A 17015-nucleotide genomic window follows, 5' to 3' on the forward strand; every position below is an offset into this window, starting at 1 on the left:
TAAAAATAAAGTACCCCTTCCCACCAAGGTCAAAATTTAGATTCTTCTACGTTTTTGTTTACCATGACCAAATTAGATGCAAATTGAATTCATATCATGAAATGTCTCAAAAAGGGTTGTGCTAGAAGAATTAGGTTAATTAGTTTAAAATTGTTCGAGAAATTTTAGTTTAAAGTTGAAAATTTATATGGCACTAAGAACGCCTACGCCCTTGTAGTAAGAGTTTTAAATGTGAAACTAATGAACTACTTTTTTGCTATTAAAATGATTTCAACCGAAGGTTGCATCATTTAAAAATCATTGAAAAATTTCTTCGTATTACACAAAAGCGCCAAAAAAAATGCAAACATTCCTTCAAAAAACTCGCTCCAAATATTTGAAAACTTTGAGGTGTGATTGCATAAAAATTGTATTTCAAGTGAAAAAGATTATTTTTAAGGCAAATTAAATGCCTATCTATTTATTCCTGAGCTCAAACCAGTGAAATTTGTTCTGGAAAAAATATTTTTATTGCAACTTAATTATCAATATTTTTCTTTATTATTTTCTCTCGAACTGGTCACAAAGACAAATTTAAAAGCATTTTATTGTTTTTGGGCATGAATTAATTTTACTCACTGTCCAAATACTGTGATTAAAAAAATCATACCTACTTTTAGAAAAATACAAATTCCAATCAGTGTTAATTAAAATTCAACAGTTATACTCCAGGATGTAACATTTGCAATTTAGAGATTTGGAGAACCTTTCAACTGAGATCAATTCATAAGCCTTTACAGAGAGGGTACATATTTCTTAGTTAAGATTTTGCTAGTTGAGTGCTCTTTTAGGGAAAGTAAATTTTGAGAAAAAAAACCCTGGAAAAAAAACTTATTTCTTAATATTTTGTATGATTATAAATTTAAAAAATATATTATCATGAAGTCGTATGTTTTTTACAGGCAGTCAAGGCATTGGTTGATTCTCACACTTATTTTAACCATTGCTATTGCTATTCTATACAATTTTGTTGCAAAGTCAGATCAATTTTTGTAAAATTTAAAATTTTCAGAGAATTCACCTTTTCCCGAGAATTTTGTAACCCCGGGAAATTGGACGCTCTGCATACAACCCAGACTCGACTGATCAAAGTTTTACTTTAATGAAGTTCTACAGATTTACTTGTGATAATCAAACAAATAAACACAATATTTAAAAAAAAATATTTTATTTTCTTTTTCTTAAGTTGTTGCTCTGGAAGTTTTTTAAGAATTCATATTTTTACTAACTTATTGTTCCACACATTTTCAGCATGAGTTACTTTACAAAATGTAGAGCTAGGTTTCAAGTTTTTTTTTATGTTTCAGAACATATTGTGTAAAATGCCTAAAGGGTAAATAATACTGCACGAAATAAAACTGTCGCAAATTTTATTTTTACTTTTTGTTAAGTTATTCAAAAGTATCACAAAATAGGCAGAACTAAAACCGTGCCGAAATTATTTAATTAAAATTATTTTAGATGAGTTTTTTTTTCTAAATTTTTGTTCTCGAAAAACATTGAAAACTTAAAAAGTATATTTATATTAGCCTAACCTTGAAAAGTAAAACACAATGCAATTCGATCCAGACTTTTGATCATGCAGGTAAATAAGATTTAATTAAAGCTACAGTACATTTTATTAAGACTTTTTCAAATTACTTGAAAATACTGTAAATAATTTTAGCAAAATAGTTTGATTTCACACAGATTTAAGTACATAAAACATATATGTGAACGTTTTTTGGGTTAAACACCATAATTTTGTTAAACAGAATTGTAGAATACGAATTCATAAACCTAGTTTTGCGTGTATTTGAGTTTGCAGATTTTTGCAGATTTTTGAAAAAAAAATTGCAGATAACTCAAAATTTCATCTGGCATCCCTGGTAGCAAGAGAGCGCACGATTTGTGAAGAAAAGAGATAAAATGTTGACAAGCTGTCAAAGAGGCACAGCGCTATCGCGGTGGAGAGAAAAGAACATCGCAAGAGAGTGGAAGCGCGGGTTTAGGGCACTCAGCGGGAACTCATTTTTGTGCTGAGGGGTACACACACGCTAAAATGGAATAGTTGTTTTTTTGGGTGAAAAACGACGATGTTTCGGATGATCTACACGGAGAAACGGCATTACACTTTTTGCAGTTCGATTTTACACCGCTGACAAACCGTCTAAAACCGGTTTTCAATTCGAATTCTTAAACATATGGTACGTTCGTTTGAAGAGCCGGTCACTGAGTGAAAAACACATTCTATTTTTCATATTTTCAATTAAAACCGTTCATTTTAATCATAAATTTGTACAAAATGGGCATAAAGTGAAAAATGTGGCAAAATCTGTCAATAATTGGCCCAGAGAAGAATGAATCTTTAATCTGGCTGGCACTTGAAAAACTCACAGAACCGGCGCCGGGTTCGACACCCTCCCGCGTCTCAATAGTTGGGTCATAGGTCATTCCGGGAGTAGAAGAAATCTTCCTGGAGTAGATACAGACGAAATAGCACAATCACACATGCAAATTGCTTCTTTGTTGATATTTTTAACGGGATTAACGAAAAATAAAACCACACAAATAGTTTAAAAACTAAGTTTATTTGATATATTTTTATGTTTTTTGACATTTTACATTTTTTTTGTGGGTTTTCTACAAAGTTTTTCTTTTGTTCTTTACTTTAATGTCTATGTTTTCACCGAACTTCGCTCACATCAATTTTATGTTAAAATGATTATGATTGTGATAATTTTACAATTACACCAAACTCTTCATTCTTTATATGTTGTGTGTTTGCATTCAATTTTCATAGATCGATCTGTTTCCAATATTGTTTATGGTTTGTGTGGGAGTTGTTCGCTTACTAAAACTAAGATACGTTTGCTTTCATTTGCCACAACTAGCCTATATCTGCAAGATGGGTCACCGTAGTTGCTCAGGGAAGATCTACTTTCGCTTTTGAGCAAGGATCTTTTTTCTTCTTATTGCAATTTATTTACCTTTCTTTTTAATTGTTTTCCGATGATGCTTCTTAACCCAAAAGGTACTAACAACAAATCTCATATAAATTTAACCGTTACAAACTAAAATTGTAGATTTAAATGAGAGCAATTCTCCACGAAAATCCGGGAGATGGTTTTCTTACTTGGTGTTAAACCTTTTTTTGTAAGGGCGAACGGACCAAGTTTTATCAACCGATTTCGGAGAGAATTGCTAAAGAGTGGATTTTTGGAGATTGTTAAAAAAGATTTAAGAGCGACGCGGTTTTGCCGAATATTTTAAAAATACGCATTTTAGCTTTATTTGTAATCGGTCGAAGAACGCGCGTTCGGTTCTTCTTTACGCCACCCCGCTTTTTTATGGTGTGCTGGACTTACAAAACATTAAAAAGTAGTGTTTTTTAAAGGTGTGCCCTCACAGCATTCGGGAGTTGCGGAAAAATGCAACACTTGCATCGAAATAAAGGGTGTGGTGGGGGGCAAATTAAAAGAAGAGAGAGAGTAAAATTACAATACAAAATGGGTCACTTTACATGATGACACAACGCCGCTGCTTGTCGGTGACGTCTTTGACCTCGACCGAGTCCTCTTTGGCCTCTTCGGCGGTGGAGGCATCTTCGCTGGCGGGGACGTCGGTTTGGCCTTCCTTGATCGTGGTGCTGGATTCCTCCGGTTTCTGCTCGGTCTTGTCGGCGGTTTCCGCTGCCGGTTCGACTTCCATTTTGTTGTCAGCGGCGGCTCCACCGGAGATGTTGGCCGTGGTCGTGGTGGCTTCAGCCGTGACGACCTTGCCGACGAGGTCCTCCTCGGTTTCGAAGCTGCGTTTGGCGACGGGCGTGCTGGCGTGGAGTCGGACCCGGGAGAAGCGGTTCTTCAGCATGGTGACCGGGCTGGCGACGATTCCGAGGAAGCCGCTAAAGTCGAGCCGGGTGCGTTTGGGGCTGTCGGTGTGTTCCTTAACGTCCAGCGCGTCGGAGGTCGATTCCGGGGTCATGGCCTTGCGCTTGCGGGACGAGCCGGCGGGGGTGCGCAGGCTGTCGTTGTGGATCTCCGAACCGACGGTGACGTTCAAGCTGGACGAAGAGTCGTTCAGATCGGCTGTCGGCTTGCGGTACGAGAACTGAATATCGGTCAGGGGACGCGTCGAGCGACGGCCGGAGATGGCGCGCAGCGGCCGGTTGAAGTCAACCGCCGGGGAGGATTCGTTTGACTCAGCGTGCTGTCCCTCGCTGACGGTGCTCAGGTTGACCACGGTGCTAGCGTTGGCCACGGCCACTGCTTCCTGTGCCACCCGGAAGGGACTGATTCGAGCCCGGGTTGGGGGGCCTCCCTTCAGCAGCTTGGACTTTCCACCGGTGCGGGGTGGCATTGGCGAATCCTCGTACTCGGACGGTTCCACAACCAGCGACTCCATCTCGTCTCCTTCGGCGGTGAACCCTTTAAGGGTCTTCTCTCCGACCAACGAGTTGTCCACCTTCTTTTTTGCGGGTTCCGGCGCGGCTTCCTTAACCTCCTTTGCAGCAGAAGCAGCAGGCTTCTTCGGCGAAACCGTCTCCGGCGTCTTGACCTGCTCCACCGGAATGCTCTTCTGGGGAGTCGCTCTTGGGCTAGCCTTCGGGCTGGCCTTGGTCTCCTTGCGCGGAGATTCCTTCACCGCCTCCTCGTGCTTGCCGTTCGTGTCCTTGCCATTGGTGACTTCCTTCTTTTCAGCAGTGGCCTTCGGTGGCGACGCCACCTTCTCGTCGCTAACCAGATCGACGATGGCCACGACGGGTGCGGACTGCGGCGTAGCCGGTGTGACCGTCACGGTTGGTTGAGTTGGTGCCGGGCTGGCTTTGCCCGAAGAAGCCGCCGGGCTGGACTTGCCACTGGAGGAACCCTTCAGCGAGAGTTTGTTCCCTGATGAAGATTTGTTGCTGGTGCTGTTGCCGTTGGTGGGCGGAGTTGGGGTGGCGCTGGCCGGCGCCGCCGGTGGGGTGGCCACCAGATTTTGGTACACCTGTGGTGTACGGCGACCGGACGGAGCGGCTGCCGGTTGGCTTGACTGGACCTGCAGTGACATGGCGTGTCCCTTTTTTTTAGCTGATGGAAGATCTGAAAGAGAGAGAAGACGAGAGGTTGTTAGAAGTTGTTGTAAAACTGATAACATTTTTTGCAGTCAATTCAACTAATTTTGGAGGGTCGTCTTGCTTAGAGCTAATTCGAACCTGCGAGAATTCGGAGATCAAGTGATTACAGGCTCAAGCAGTTTTGCATTCTTACCAAACATTAAACCCTCATTCAAAACAGCTTTGTCCGTCCCAACCCAACAAAAAAAACACGTGACACTTTATTGTCTTTCGACATAATGCCCTCCGCTCGATTCTTGGGAAACCATAAATCGGCATCTCAACAATCAAACCACCCAAAAGAAAGAAACACAATCGAGAGAACGTTCAGGTCGGTTCACGATCAACTCGTGAAACCCGTCAAAATCTCGCTCCATTTTAATTTCCGAATGAAACTTGGTTGGGAGATTATTTGAAACAAGAACCGCGCGCTAGCCGCGAGCAGCACCACAGTTATTAAGCATTTACAGACCGGCCGCCGGCCAACGCCGGTTCATTCTAGCCGGCAAATTTCGTCTAGAAGAGTTGTTTTCACCTACACACACAAACACGCTTGGCCAACAGGTCGGGCGACTAGCCGAAGCGGCATTCTTCCTGTTTCGTACATAAGCGCGAGTGTTTTGCTGTACGAGCAAGTGTGGGTTGACCGGCACACGTTGATTGGTCTGTGAATGTTGCACAACCCATACACGGAGAGAAATTGGCCGCACCGCGGCATGTGTGTGCGCGCACGGTTCTCTTTCGGCGCGTTTATGTGCGCTCTTTGTTGATGATGATTAACGACCCGTATCTGAGAGTGGTGCGCGAGTTCGGTATATATATTATACATAAACAAGTGAGAATCATTGAAGAAGGATTGGCAACCCAAAACAAACGTTTCGATGTTGGCGAAATGGTGACCGAATTTCAGGCGTTGCCCTTTCGGTTAAACGATACATCCGAAACACCTTGGGGAGTCATGTTACAACAGTCGAAACGAAGGGTAATATATCACCATGTGGAATCCGAGCATCGCTATCAGAAACGTGCGTTTCCCAAACACGGACTTAGCATTCAAAGTACCTCCAAAAAGGCGATTGTATAATATCTCGGAGGTAATCGAATAACACGTCGGTGTTGAGAAAGTCATGTATAGCAGTTCTTTGATGCATGTTTTACAAATTTAGTTCGAGCCTGAAATAAATGGAATGTTTTGAAAACTTTTCTGATTATTTACATTTCTCTCTGTTATAGACAATTATCATTTTATCCAGACTTCGAGCGGAAATCGTCAATTTCGCTGATGATAAACTTATGCTCTTTACCATTGAACTGCCTTGTCTTAATTCATTTTTACCAGCAGTCACGTGTTGCTTGTTCATGTAGATTTAACATGATTCAACCAATGAACAATTGATTTAGCTTGGTCGATTGATGATCCTTTCATCAGCAGTCTTGTGTCAAGTGTTAAGTAGTTAAACTCTGGATTGATCAGAATGTTGTGATATACATATTTTTTTATGCTGGTCGTCTTTAGATCCATCTCATCTTTAATCATTAATTTGCATATACTGCACGGATAACTTGTAAAAAAAATTATTCAAATTTGGATCCAGCAGATAATTTGCTACGTCTTTCTGAACCTTTAACAATTTATAACATGAATCAATACATCTGGAGCAACATTTGAAAGAAGCGGTACGACAGTGACTGCTCGTCCCATTTAAACCAGGGTGGCCACCAGATTTATATTTTCAATTTCCCGGTTTTCACCCCAGACCAGAAGGAATTTTCCGGAAAGTTTTTTAAATCAAATTACAATGTTTTTTAGCCTAACGTTAGTATCAACATATCTTTTGAACGCATACATTTGGTTCAAAGTATGAATTCCTCAAGAAAGCTTTCAAATATCTTGAGTACAAAGTAAGTAAGTTGTAAACGAAGCCGTTTTTTATCTGTTTCCAATCCAAACCTCTAATTTCCCTAATGATGCTCTACAGGTTTGACAAACTCAAAATAAAAAAAAACGTTTTTGTTTTTTAGAATAACATAAATTATTACTAGAAAACAGGAAGGAAATGTAATTTACAATTTATTAATTTTGTAGAAATGATTTGCAAACATACATTGTTCTCAACAATGTTCAACAACATTGTTCTAAATGCTCGTAATTTTTTTTTTTCGCGAATTCTTTATTTAGAATAACAGGAATAATAATACAGTCGTCTCTCTGGCTGTCGATCTTCTCGATATCAATATTGCCCCATGTACCGATGAATTCTTCAGTCCTTTGAACTGCATACTTCGATTGTCTTTATTCCTCGATATTTTCTCTTGCTTGAAGGATCTCTTCCTCGACGGTCCGTTGGATTCTATTTGCTCTAAACATCTATTCCGGTTGTCAATAATTTCATTTTCTCATGGCTTGCATAGACATTTTTCTTTGAGAAACGAAGCTTTGAAGGTTGTTTGACATTTCTTTGTTTTTGTTTGCTGGACGTTGCCATGATTCTCTCCCATAACTGGTCAGCAAGAAAAAACTAATTTCAATCGAGTCTTCATTTTGCATCGTTCTGTAAACTATTGCTTCTCTTCCTCGACGGTCCCTTTGATATTGACAACCAGAGAGTCGACTGTACAGAAAAATTGTCAGGCGGATTCCCGAGTTTTTCCCGGTTTTCTCCCGGTGGATAAAAATCCCGGGTTTTTCCCGAGGTGGCACCCTGATTTAAACGCGTGTAATGAAAGGCCATAAGAGGAATGTCGTTCCACCCCATTCAAATGTTGCTCCAGGCATAAATCATCTAATGTACCATTGACATCGATGAGCTTGAAGTTTTTTTTCACTTTAAGATCGGCCTATACACTCAAACCCCGATGGTTTGACACCAATTGTTGTCGAACGAACGGGGTAACTTTTAAGTTTGACACCCATTTTACACGGAGTTCACACACACTACTGAACGTTTGTTTTGATAGTGTGCGTAAGCGCCGTATAAAAAGTGACAGTTTGTCACTTTTTAGTTTGACTTTGACCAACCAACGGGGTACAAACCAAAAAAGTGTCAAACGAAAAAGTGACCAACCACCGGGGGTTGAGTGTATTCTATCAATAACCATGAATCATTCTTCATAAAACCTGATTAAGATTCAGCCATCAAAAACATTCTCGAACCTCTAATCAGCGATTGCACCCAGGCATGGCTAAGCATCTCAGCATCGACAATCGACGCAGCGCAGCGACGAGAAATCCCTCTTCCAGTCTCGCCCGCCACACAGAGTCGACCGGGAAATTGGAACCCCGTTGCAGCGGATTGCATTACATCTCGTGCACTTGACCACAGCTCCACGTTCGTCTGCGACTTTGTTGAGCAAGTGTGCGGTGCAACGGCGTTGACATCGAATTCCGTGCATCACACCATCTCGGTTCGCCGCGGTAATTATTCAATTTAAGAACCTCGGACACACTTCGCCACGCGAATGTGTATTGGTGAGCATAAGCCACTCCATCATAGCCGCTCGCTGCCTGACTTATCTCGTGAATTGGTTGAGGTTGGTTTCTTATCGTTTTTACTGCTACTCGTTCATTTCTCTTTATTTTGCTTCGTCAGTTTCTTCAAATCAAATTTGCTTCTGACTCCCTGCATACAAGCATAAAGTATATGGAAGAAGGCGGCTTCGCCGCTCGCACTTGTCTACTAACGAGCTATAAACAAAATTTGTCCGCACGTTATTTGTTTTATTTACCAACGAGACTCAGGTGGTGTTTACCATCATTTATCACTTCGCGCTTGGTCAATCGGATAGTACGTACGCACCGCCTTTTTTCGTGGTCCTCAAATATATATCTCGCTCACAAGCTTCAAACAACATGATCGCTCTCCGCCTAAAACTAGGATCTATTTTAAAACATATATCACCGCATAGGACATCACGGCATTTCGCCGAACCGACTATCTCAAACTAGTGGGTACAGGACCAACACGGCTTAGCTAGCACACTCAGGCTAACGCGTGTTTTTAAATTCATCTGAACTTTTCTTCTCTCGCTTATTTGTGTCGTTTTTTTTCGCAAATGTGCTCTCGCCACAATCGGCTTTGACGACCAGCCAAGGGTTTAAAAATAGCGGCCCAGAACCTTGGGAGGCGATCCCAACACTGCGAGGAGCGCTGACCGATGGGCTCCGCAGGAAAAGTGTTTGTGGGAGTCAATTACTGCGATGCTGTAACAATGGCGCCTGCCCGAACTAATTGATTGTCTTGGGCTAATCTAGGTGATCTTGTTTAAAAAATTCCGTCCTGAATACAGCTTACGAATGCAAATCGGAAAAGTCGAAACTGTTTTTCTGATTGTTTATTTTGTAATGCTGTACCACTACCACGCTTCGTCGACCACGGCGTGGTCACATCGAGTTTGTTGGGAAAGCAAATATTTACTTTGCCCGAGTGTTTGCTTTTGGAAACGAATTGTAAGATAGACAGATATCAAGTGGAGGCAAACGTAAGCTAATTAACGCGGGGCCATCGTTCATCTAAGCTGGCTCCGTTGATCAAATCGAGTGGATAAACGGTTGGGTTTGGAAACTGCTGCAACGTAGAATGCTTGCTTCTAAATAGCTTACAGAAATCGCATCTCTAATACGGACGTAGCATTCAAGTACTGTTATGTGATGCCAACCCGAAATGACTAATGCATTGGTTCAGTAATTTGGTATAGCATATTACTTCGATTTCACTGACAATAATCATGGAAATTCTTATTTCTACTATGCAGTAGGTTATTTTGAATAGTCCACACTGAATTAATGATCTTGAATGATACTTTTTTCCTTCATTATTACCGAGGACCACTGGGAAGGACGCTGGCGGACGACGTCATTCGGACTTGGCGGAGGGTTTCTTTTTATCGGCACACACACGTCCTCTAGCCCGTGATCACAAACACGGATCTTGACCGGTATTTTTAACCCCAGGTCAATCAAATTGGTAAAAGATCGCGACAGATAAAGCGTGATGACCTGATACGCGAACGTGATCCACAACTCAGGAGTTCCAAACCTAAATCCCATATGTTTTACAGTTTTACAAAGCATTTTTCATCAAAATACACTGATAATAATCTTGAAACTTCTTTTTCTTGAGGTTTTGTAGACTTTAACAATCAATGGACTTGAATGATACTTTTCTTCATATTTTTAAGCAGTTTTTTTTCCCCAGAACTGTTTTTTTATCGTCTACATTCATCTAATGATTCGTAATGATACTTTTTTTTATCTGATCAGCAATTTCTACAATTAGTTAGGTAAGATTCCTCTAGTCTGAAATTGGTCACCTCAACAACAATTAAAGACGCCAAAACAACTATCCTGCTTTTTCGGCGACTAGACGACACCCAAAACTCGCGCCGACATTCAGGTAAGTTCTTCAACTTTGGCGCCCTCACATCTGCGACCGGAAATTGGCCCGAATCGTCTGCCAGCGATCTTCACTACATACACTGTTTTGCCTGCCTTTCGGCGTCGAGGCCATCGCACACAATTTACGCTCGACTGGCGACGACACTCCCGAATCGGCGCAGAGCTGCCGTAGTAACACATCCGAGGCTTTTTGCTTTTGTCTACCTTCTGGGACAAAAGGGCGGCGAATCGGGGAGGAATCGGGGTCAATGTGACGTAACCGAGTTTGGCGAATCGCTTCATCAGTCGCGGCAGCGTGAATTGTTTGCGTATGGTTTGATTTTACTACGATTCTATTGAGTTGCTATCAACGGGACGGGGAAATAATAGCAGCTGGAAGTTTGTCACGAGGCACGTATCGCATGAAAACAGGTTTCTCTGGAATTTTTCGTGCGGAGCTCTCTGGTTTCACAGGTAGCTTAACAGCTAATGAGCTTCGTCTTTGCGACTATTAGAGTCGTTTTTCTTGTTTTCAACGTTTTTTGTTTGCGTGCAGAAATCTCTAAAGTGGACCTTTCTCTTATGTCGCGCTTCGCGCCAAAAACAGCCAAAACATAACTTTCATCCGAGTATAAAAACGATTCCGGTTCCATCAGCAGTCACAGGGTGCCTCTTTTAGTCCTCAACTATTTCAGTTTATGCAGTCCAGCGCAGGCAGGCCGACACTCTCTTAGTGTTTCGCGCCCGTTGATATGTTTATGTACACATCAGCTTTCTTCTTTCTCTTTTGCGACTCTTTCAGCCGAGGTACAGCCGAGACGGCGTGATTTTGTTGTTTCTCCTTTAAAATGCGGTTTCGCTGACGGTGCAGCAGCAGGTTGCAGGCTGGTATGCTGCCAAGTTTGTAGCCTTCGTCACGTTCTTCTCGGTCTAACGGACTTTGTAGTAGATTGTCGTAGCTTCTTCACCACTCCGCTGGACATTATCATAACTGTCGAGAGGGGTTTGATTATACAATCAGTGCGTGTAGCCGCTATCTCTGGTAGTCGCGTCGAGATATCAGCGACAGTCGACGAGTTGTGCGTGTTGGGACGCTCAAGATTTGGGTTCTAATAATAGTCATCTCACAGCGGCGATGATGAGTTGAGATCTGGTCAGTTAGTAGCTACCACCTTAGCTCGCATCCTCTCCAAACATATCGTAAAGTTGGGAGGCCTAAGTCCCAGCGGTAGTAGTACACATAGAGATATTTATTTTCTGTTTCGATTCCCGCCAGAGTGGAGTGTCGACGAGGAAAAGTTGGTTGAACTTTCCGCGTGGCTCGCGGCGGCGCGAAATGAATGTATGATTTTTTTTTTGCTGAATGCTTGCTGCTGGTGGGGGATTGAGATGGATTTCACGCGTAGATTTGATGATGGAAATGAGTGCGGGGGTGTGTGTTGAATGATGATGCTGAGCACGTGATTTGGGACTATTCAAGAGTTTTAAAAATACTAAAACAATTAGGGCTTAGAATAGGGGTTACAAGACTCGATGCAAAATCAGAAATAATTAAACAAAGCAGTTAACCTAAATAATGTTGATGTACAACAAGAGCACTCTATGTACAGCCACAGAATTTCGCAGTTTGGTTGCCACCACAGTTCGCACACTTGATTAGTAGTTTTGTTGCTGGTCGTAGTTGACAGATGTGAACTTCAAGTACCAAGAATGCAGATCATTGTCCAACAAAACTAGCTTTTCCCAATTGCACAACAACTTTTAAATAGTTAATTTCCAGTTGAAAAAGCGTTTCCCTAACACGGACGTGAACTTCCAGTACCTAAAATGCATTACATTTTGTAACTCTCGATGAACTTAAATAACATGAACTACATTATTCAACGACATTTCGGTTATGTCACAACATAACTTCTTGACTTTTTAAAATTTCATTTCTTCCAGTTTTGCTTTTCTTCATAACAGTAGTGAATCCGTCATTGCCATCGTCCTCACGGGGTCGAAAAAAAATGCTTTTTTTTATGTTTTAATCCTCATTTAGCCCACCTTGCACGCTCTCGGCACAGGTTTCCTTGGTAACGGTGAAAACTGTTATTTTCCTTTTCCAGCGTCACTTTCTAGCTCTTGTCAGGGTGTTGAGCGTGTTGTGTGCCACTTCAATCAACCAGCACAACTTCCGGTTTGATCTAGCCGTTACAACCGGACCCGTAATTAAGGCAAACCTCGCCTCGCACCAACGCAAATCATCCCGTCTAGAAGTCAAATGGGACACAAAGAGCCAGAAAGAAGATGAGTTTTGTTTCATTCTTCATCCTCTCTCTGTTTTCCTCTGTTCCTCCTCCACATAAAATTGCGCCCCTCTCTTTCATCCTTTTTCGCGTCCGCCACTGCGCTCGGCTCTCTTCCCAAAGAAGTCCTCGCCAAATGAGTTCCCTGTTGGCGGACGCCATTTTCGAACCCGCGGAAGAATCTCAACGATCCCTGCCCCGGAATCTTTGTTCGAAGCGCCGGCCGGGACAACACGAATCCTTTCCGAGCCCTTGAATCTGCGTTCGAGGACGGTGGAATCCGTTGACATTTCGTTAAATTTGCTTTGCTTTCGTGAAGGGCTAAAAATAAATACCGCGCGGCAGAAGAGATTTTCTTTACCTCGATTTATGCTGCGACCTTTTCGGGTTGAAAATTCTCTTTCAAGCAAGCTATCCGGCTTTTCTGCTGCAGGTAATCCTTTTTGTTTACGGCAAATCTGACAAACAATTTACACGGCGACACTTTCCCACAGTTATCACACTTTTCGAAACAATTTTCACGAACCACCAGAACCAAACGCGCAACGAACTTTTGCTTCTTTCTTCTTTTTTTTTGCTTTGGCAACACACACGGGGACAGCCAGAAATTCAAAAAAATAACGCGCACGAGGAAAACAACTTCACGACCAAACGGACCGACGCTCACAACACAACTGAAGAAATTTGTTGGCCCTTCCTTTTTGAGACGAGCACAAGCAGGGAACTCACGTCGCGCGATGAGAGTGAGTGGAAAGGAAATAGACGAGAAGGTCGAACGAAGAGTGGTAAAGTGACAGCCGGGGTTTACACCCTTACCAAAAATCATGATTTTTTGAGTTCCAAATCCCACTTTTCATACGAATTTTTCAGTTCAACCCATATAACCATTTTTATGGTTGTAGTACCTGAACTCAAAAAATCGTATGAAAAGTGGGATTTGGAACTCAAAAAATCATGATTTTTGGTAAGGGTGTAGGTGCGAAAACATGGAAAACATCGAAGGCAGGCAACACGCTCAGAGAAAGTAAAGCAACATTTGGGTTACAAAATCAAAAATCAAATCAAATTATTCGCTCTACCCCAGTCACGGCGTTCTACCAGGATTCTAGCAGAGTTCTAACAGAGCTGGATATTCTTACAGAATTCTAGCAGAAATGTTCCACCGTTCTAGCAGGATTCTGACAGAAACATTTTATTTTTCAAAAGCATCAAAATTTTAAAGGAAATAGAAGTCTAACCAACTGAAAACAATTAGAAATGCATTTTTCTGCGTTTAAAATCATATTTAGCATGTCTGGTATCGATCAAAAATATTTTCAATTCCAATGTACAGCACCGCAATTTTTTTTTTTCGGTGCAATAAAACATTCTTCATACTTGGACATACTTACATACATACATACTTGGATTTTTTGAAAACTAATGATTGCAAAACAACTGGGCAGGTGTAAAATGCACTTTATAACACTTTTTTTCATTCAAATGTCGAGACCATGGCTTGTAATTTCAATTTTTATATTTTTTTGCCAGCCTCCCCCCCCCCCCTCGATCCCAATCAGAGTCGAGGGACATAAACTTCAAAAAACATTTGCAATGGCTTAAAAAAATTGACAAGACATCATTTTTTTGATAGATTATAGTCCCCTTGGAACGAGCTGTCAAGTAGGACCTTTTCTGTCAAGAAGAGCTACACTCAAAGTAAAAAGTATCCTTTTTTCAAGTTCACCCGTCGTCATTTTGAGTGTACGAAGTTATTTTCTTAAAATTGATTTAAAAATCCATTTTAAATCCTTTGCGGTCGTACAAAGAGTCATTGTACTCAGAAAAATAAGCTTTATCGTTGTTAACAATAATATTACAAATTTAAGCTTAACTTTATTACCCAATTAAGACTGAATTTGTGATATTATTGTTCACAACGAAAATTAAAAAAAAATCAAACCATCCACATTAATGACTCCCGGGCAAACTTCCGGGTCTTTTGTGATCTTTATTGCAAGTTTCTGCTCGAACCTATAGAAAAAATCGGTTCTAAAGTTTCTGTTTTCAATTGCAAATGTCTGTACGTTTAAAAAAATGTCCGCAACAACTGAAATATCTGTAACAATAGACAAATCTGCGCATCTGGCATTGCTGCCGCCAACTTGACAGCGCCGCCGCTGTCATCGCGATGTTGTCATTTTTTTTCTCGCACACTCAAAAAAATTTAATCATCCGCACTTTACTCGCTGACCAGCTCGTCAGTCAACACCAGCTCAAGTCCCGGAACGGATCGTGATATTTTCGAGCCCACCTCGGTCCAGGTTTCCCGTGCGGCCCCGTCGTGTGTGTGTCTGTGTGTTTGTCCGTGTGTACACGTCCTCCACCCGCCGGAGTTCCTTGGGTCGATTTTTTTATTGTGCAAAAACAGCAAAGGGGGAAAAGGAAGAAAAAAAAGTAGTCTTCGTAATTTCTGTTGACCACTTGGAGACAGTGAGGGGAACCTGTGCTAAGCGGAGTGGCCATCGGCGGGTCGCGGGTGCGTGTGTGCCACAGTCTCTTTCGCTGTGTGCGTGGTTGTGCAGTTTTTTTTTTTCTAGTGATTTCGATTCTTTCGCGAGCCCCCCCAGCAGCAGCTCAGCGTTGAAAGAGTAAAAATCGTAAAACATCATTACGGTGGTGCGGTGATAACTTTAGGTGACGTGCCGGAAGATTCTCTCTTTCTGCCTCTGCGGGAGTTTGTGGATTTCGAGAAGGCGACCAGAAGCTGTTCTTAGGAAAGATTCGCGCGAAGAAAGTGAGTCAAATTTGGAATCATATCTGAGAAAAAAAGGTTCTCTTCATGAATGGGAAGTTGGTTCTAATTGAAGTCAATCATTGTACATGGGAAGGGGTAGGGGCAGGAACGACCCTTTTGTCCTCCTACCCTCCTGCCCCAGGCATCGTCACTTCCCACTTGCCATACAAAACAGGTTCAAGAGGGCCCACTTTTGCACTTTGCCATCATCGTGTGAGTTGATGCTGCTGCTGCTGCTGCGGCCCGAGGCCAGAAACCAGATCCACGATGGCCCCCCCCTAAAATGGGACTAGTGGAGCTGTTTGTTTAGTTGCTTTAATTTTTTCGGTCTTCGTCATCGCCGGAACGAAACATACGATGCCTGTTGTGCACTCGTATTTGCTGCTGGTAAAAGGGTAGACACCTGATTAAAAAAAAAAAAAAAATGTAACTTTATGATTTTTGAAAGTAATGTTTCTTCACATTGCAAAGGAGTTGTTTATTTGAAATAAATAATTTAAGAAGAAATTTTTGAAAAAGATAATAATTTAAAAAAAGTAGATTATACGAATCCTTTGCTTAATTTCACTTCAGATCATCGTTTCACGTAACTTGAATTTGAATTTTGAATTGTGTTGGGCACGTTTCCATTATTTTAAAGCTTTTATAAAGAATATCAATACATCTGGAGCAATATATGAACAAAAAAAAATGCCCATAAGCATATGAACATCCGAAACTACTATTTTTTTAAATGTCAATAATAAAAATGCCTTACTCGCAATTTTCTCGTGTAGGTCCAGCTTTGAATAATACACCCTTACCAAAAATCATGATTTTTTGAGTTCCATATCCCACTTTTCATACGAATTTTTCAGTTCAACCCATATAACCATTTTTATGGTTGTAGTACCTGAACTCAAAAAATCGTATGAAAAGTGGGATTTGGAACTCAAAAAATCATGATTTTTGGTAAGGGTGTACATAGTTTCCTTTTCTAGAAGGAATTGTGAAAAAAGGTCGAAAGTACCCTTTTCAGGGCAATTCTGACTTTGAGTGCAGAATTCAGAATTGTGTTTGCCTCTGGTGGCCAGCACTGGAAATCCCTTAAAGCTTTTTTAGTACACCGAAATGTCCATGCCATAAAGTTCAGCTGAAGGGCAAAATGAGCTTTAGCTGTAAGATGATTTCTAGTCGTCATCGATGCGCGGCTTTTGCCTAACTTTTAGGCGCAATCGGTTAAAGTTTTTGCCTTACCAACCTTACTGAGGAAAGGCTATAAAATCACTCAAAAAATGAACTTCGTAAGGTGGTAGATGGTGTCTTTCACTTTTTGGGCAATGACTGTCAATGATGGTTCTGAATTCAGGGTCCAGAAATAGTAAATTGAAATGAAAAAATAATCACTAGGGGAAATATACACTTTATAATCAAATACCTATCTTCGTCATATGGAGGAGGAGTGCTTTGGAAAGTGGAACG

At 41.4% G+C, this 17015-nt stretch overlaps 1 protein-coding gene across 1 annotated transcript; it reads right to left on the reverse strand.

Annotated features, from left to right (window-relative positions):
- Nucleotides 1–2590: 2590 nt before the first annotated feature.
- On the reverse strand, nt 2591–13438 carry LOC120424620 (nucleolar and coiled-body phosphoprotein 1-like). The gene is made up of 2 exons (XM_039588784.2): nt 13140–13438; nt 2591–5102 (listed from the first exon to the last, which is right to left on the reverse strand). The coding sequence occupies exon 2, from the start codon at nt 5068–5070 to the stop codon at nt 3538–3540; it is 1533 nt and encodes a 510-aa protein (XP_039444718.1). The 5' UTR covers nt 5071–5102; nt 13140–13438; the 3' UTR covers nt 2591–3537.
- Nucleotides 13439–17015: the final 3577 nt, after the last annotated feature.

This window comes from Culex pipiens, chromosome 1, assembly GCF_016801865.2.
Source record: "Culex pipiens pallens isolate TS chromosome 1, TS_CPP_V2, whole genome shotgun sequence".
Taxonomy (NCBI): Eukaryota; Metazoa; Arthropoda; class Insecta; order Diptera; family Culicidae; genus Culex; species Culex pipiens.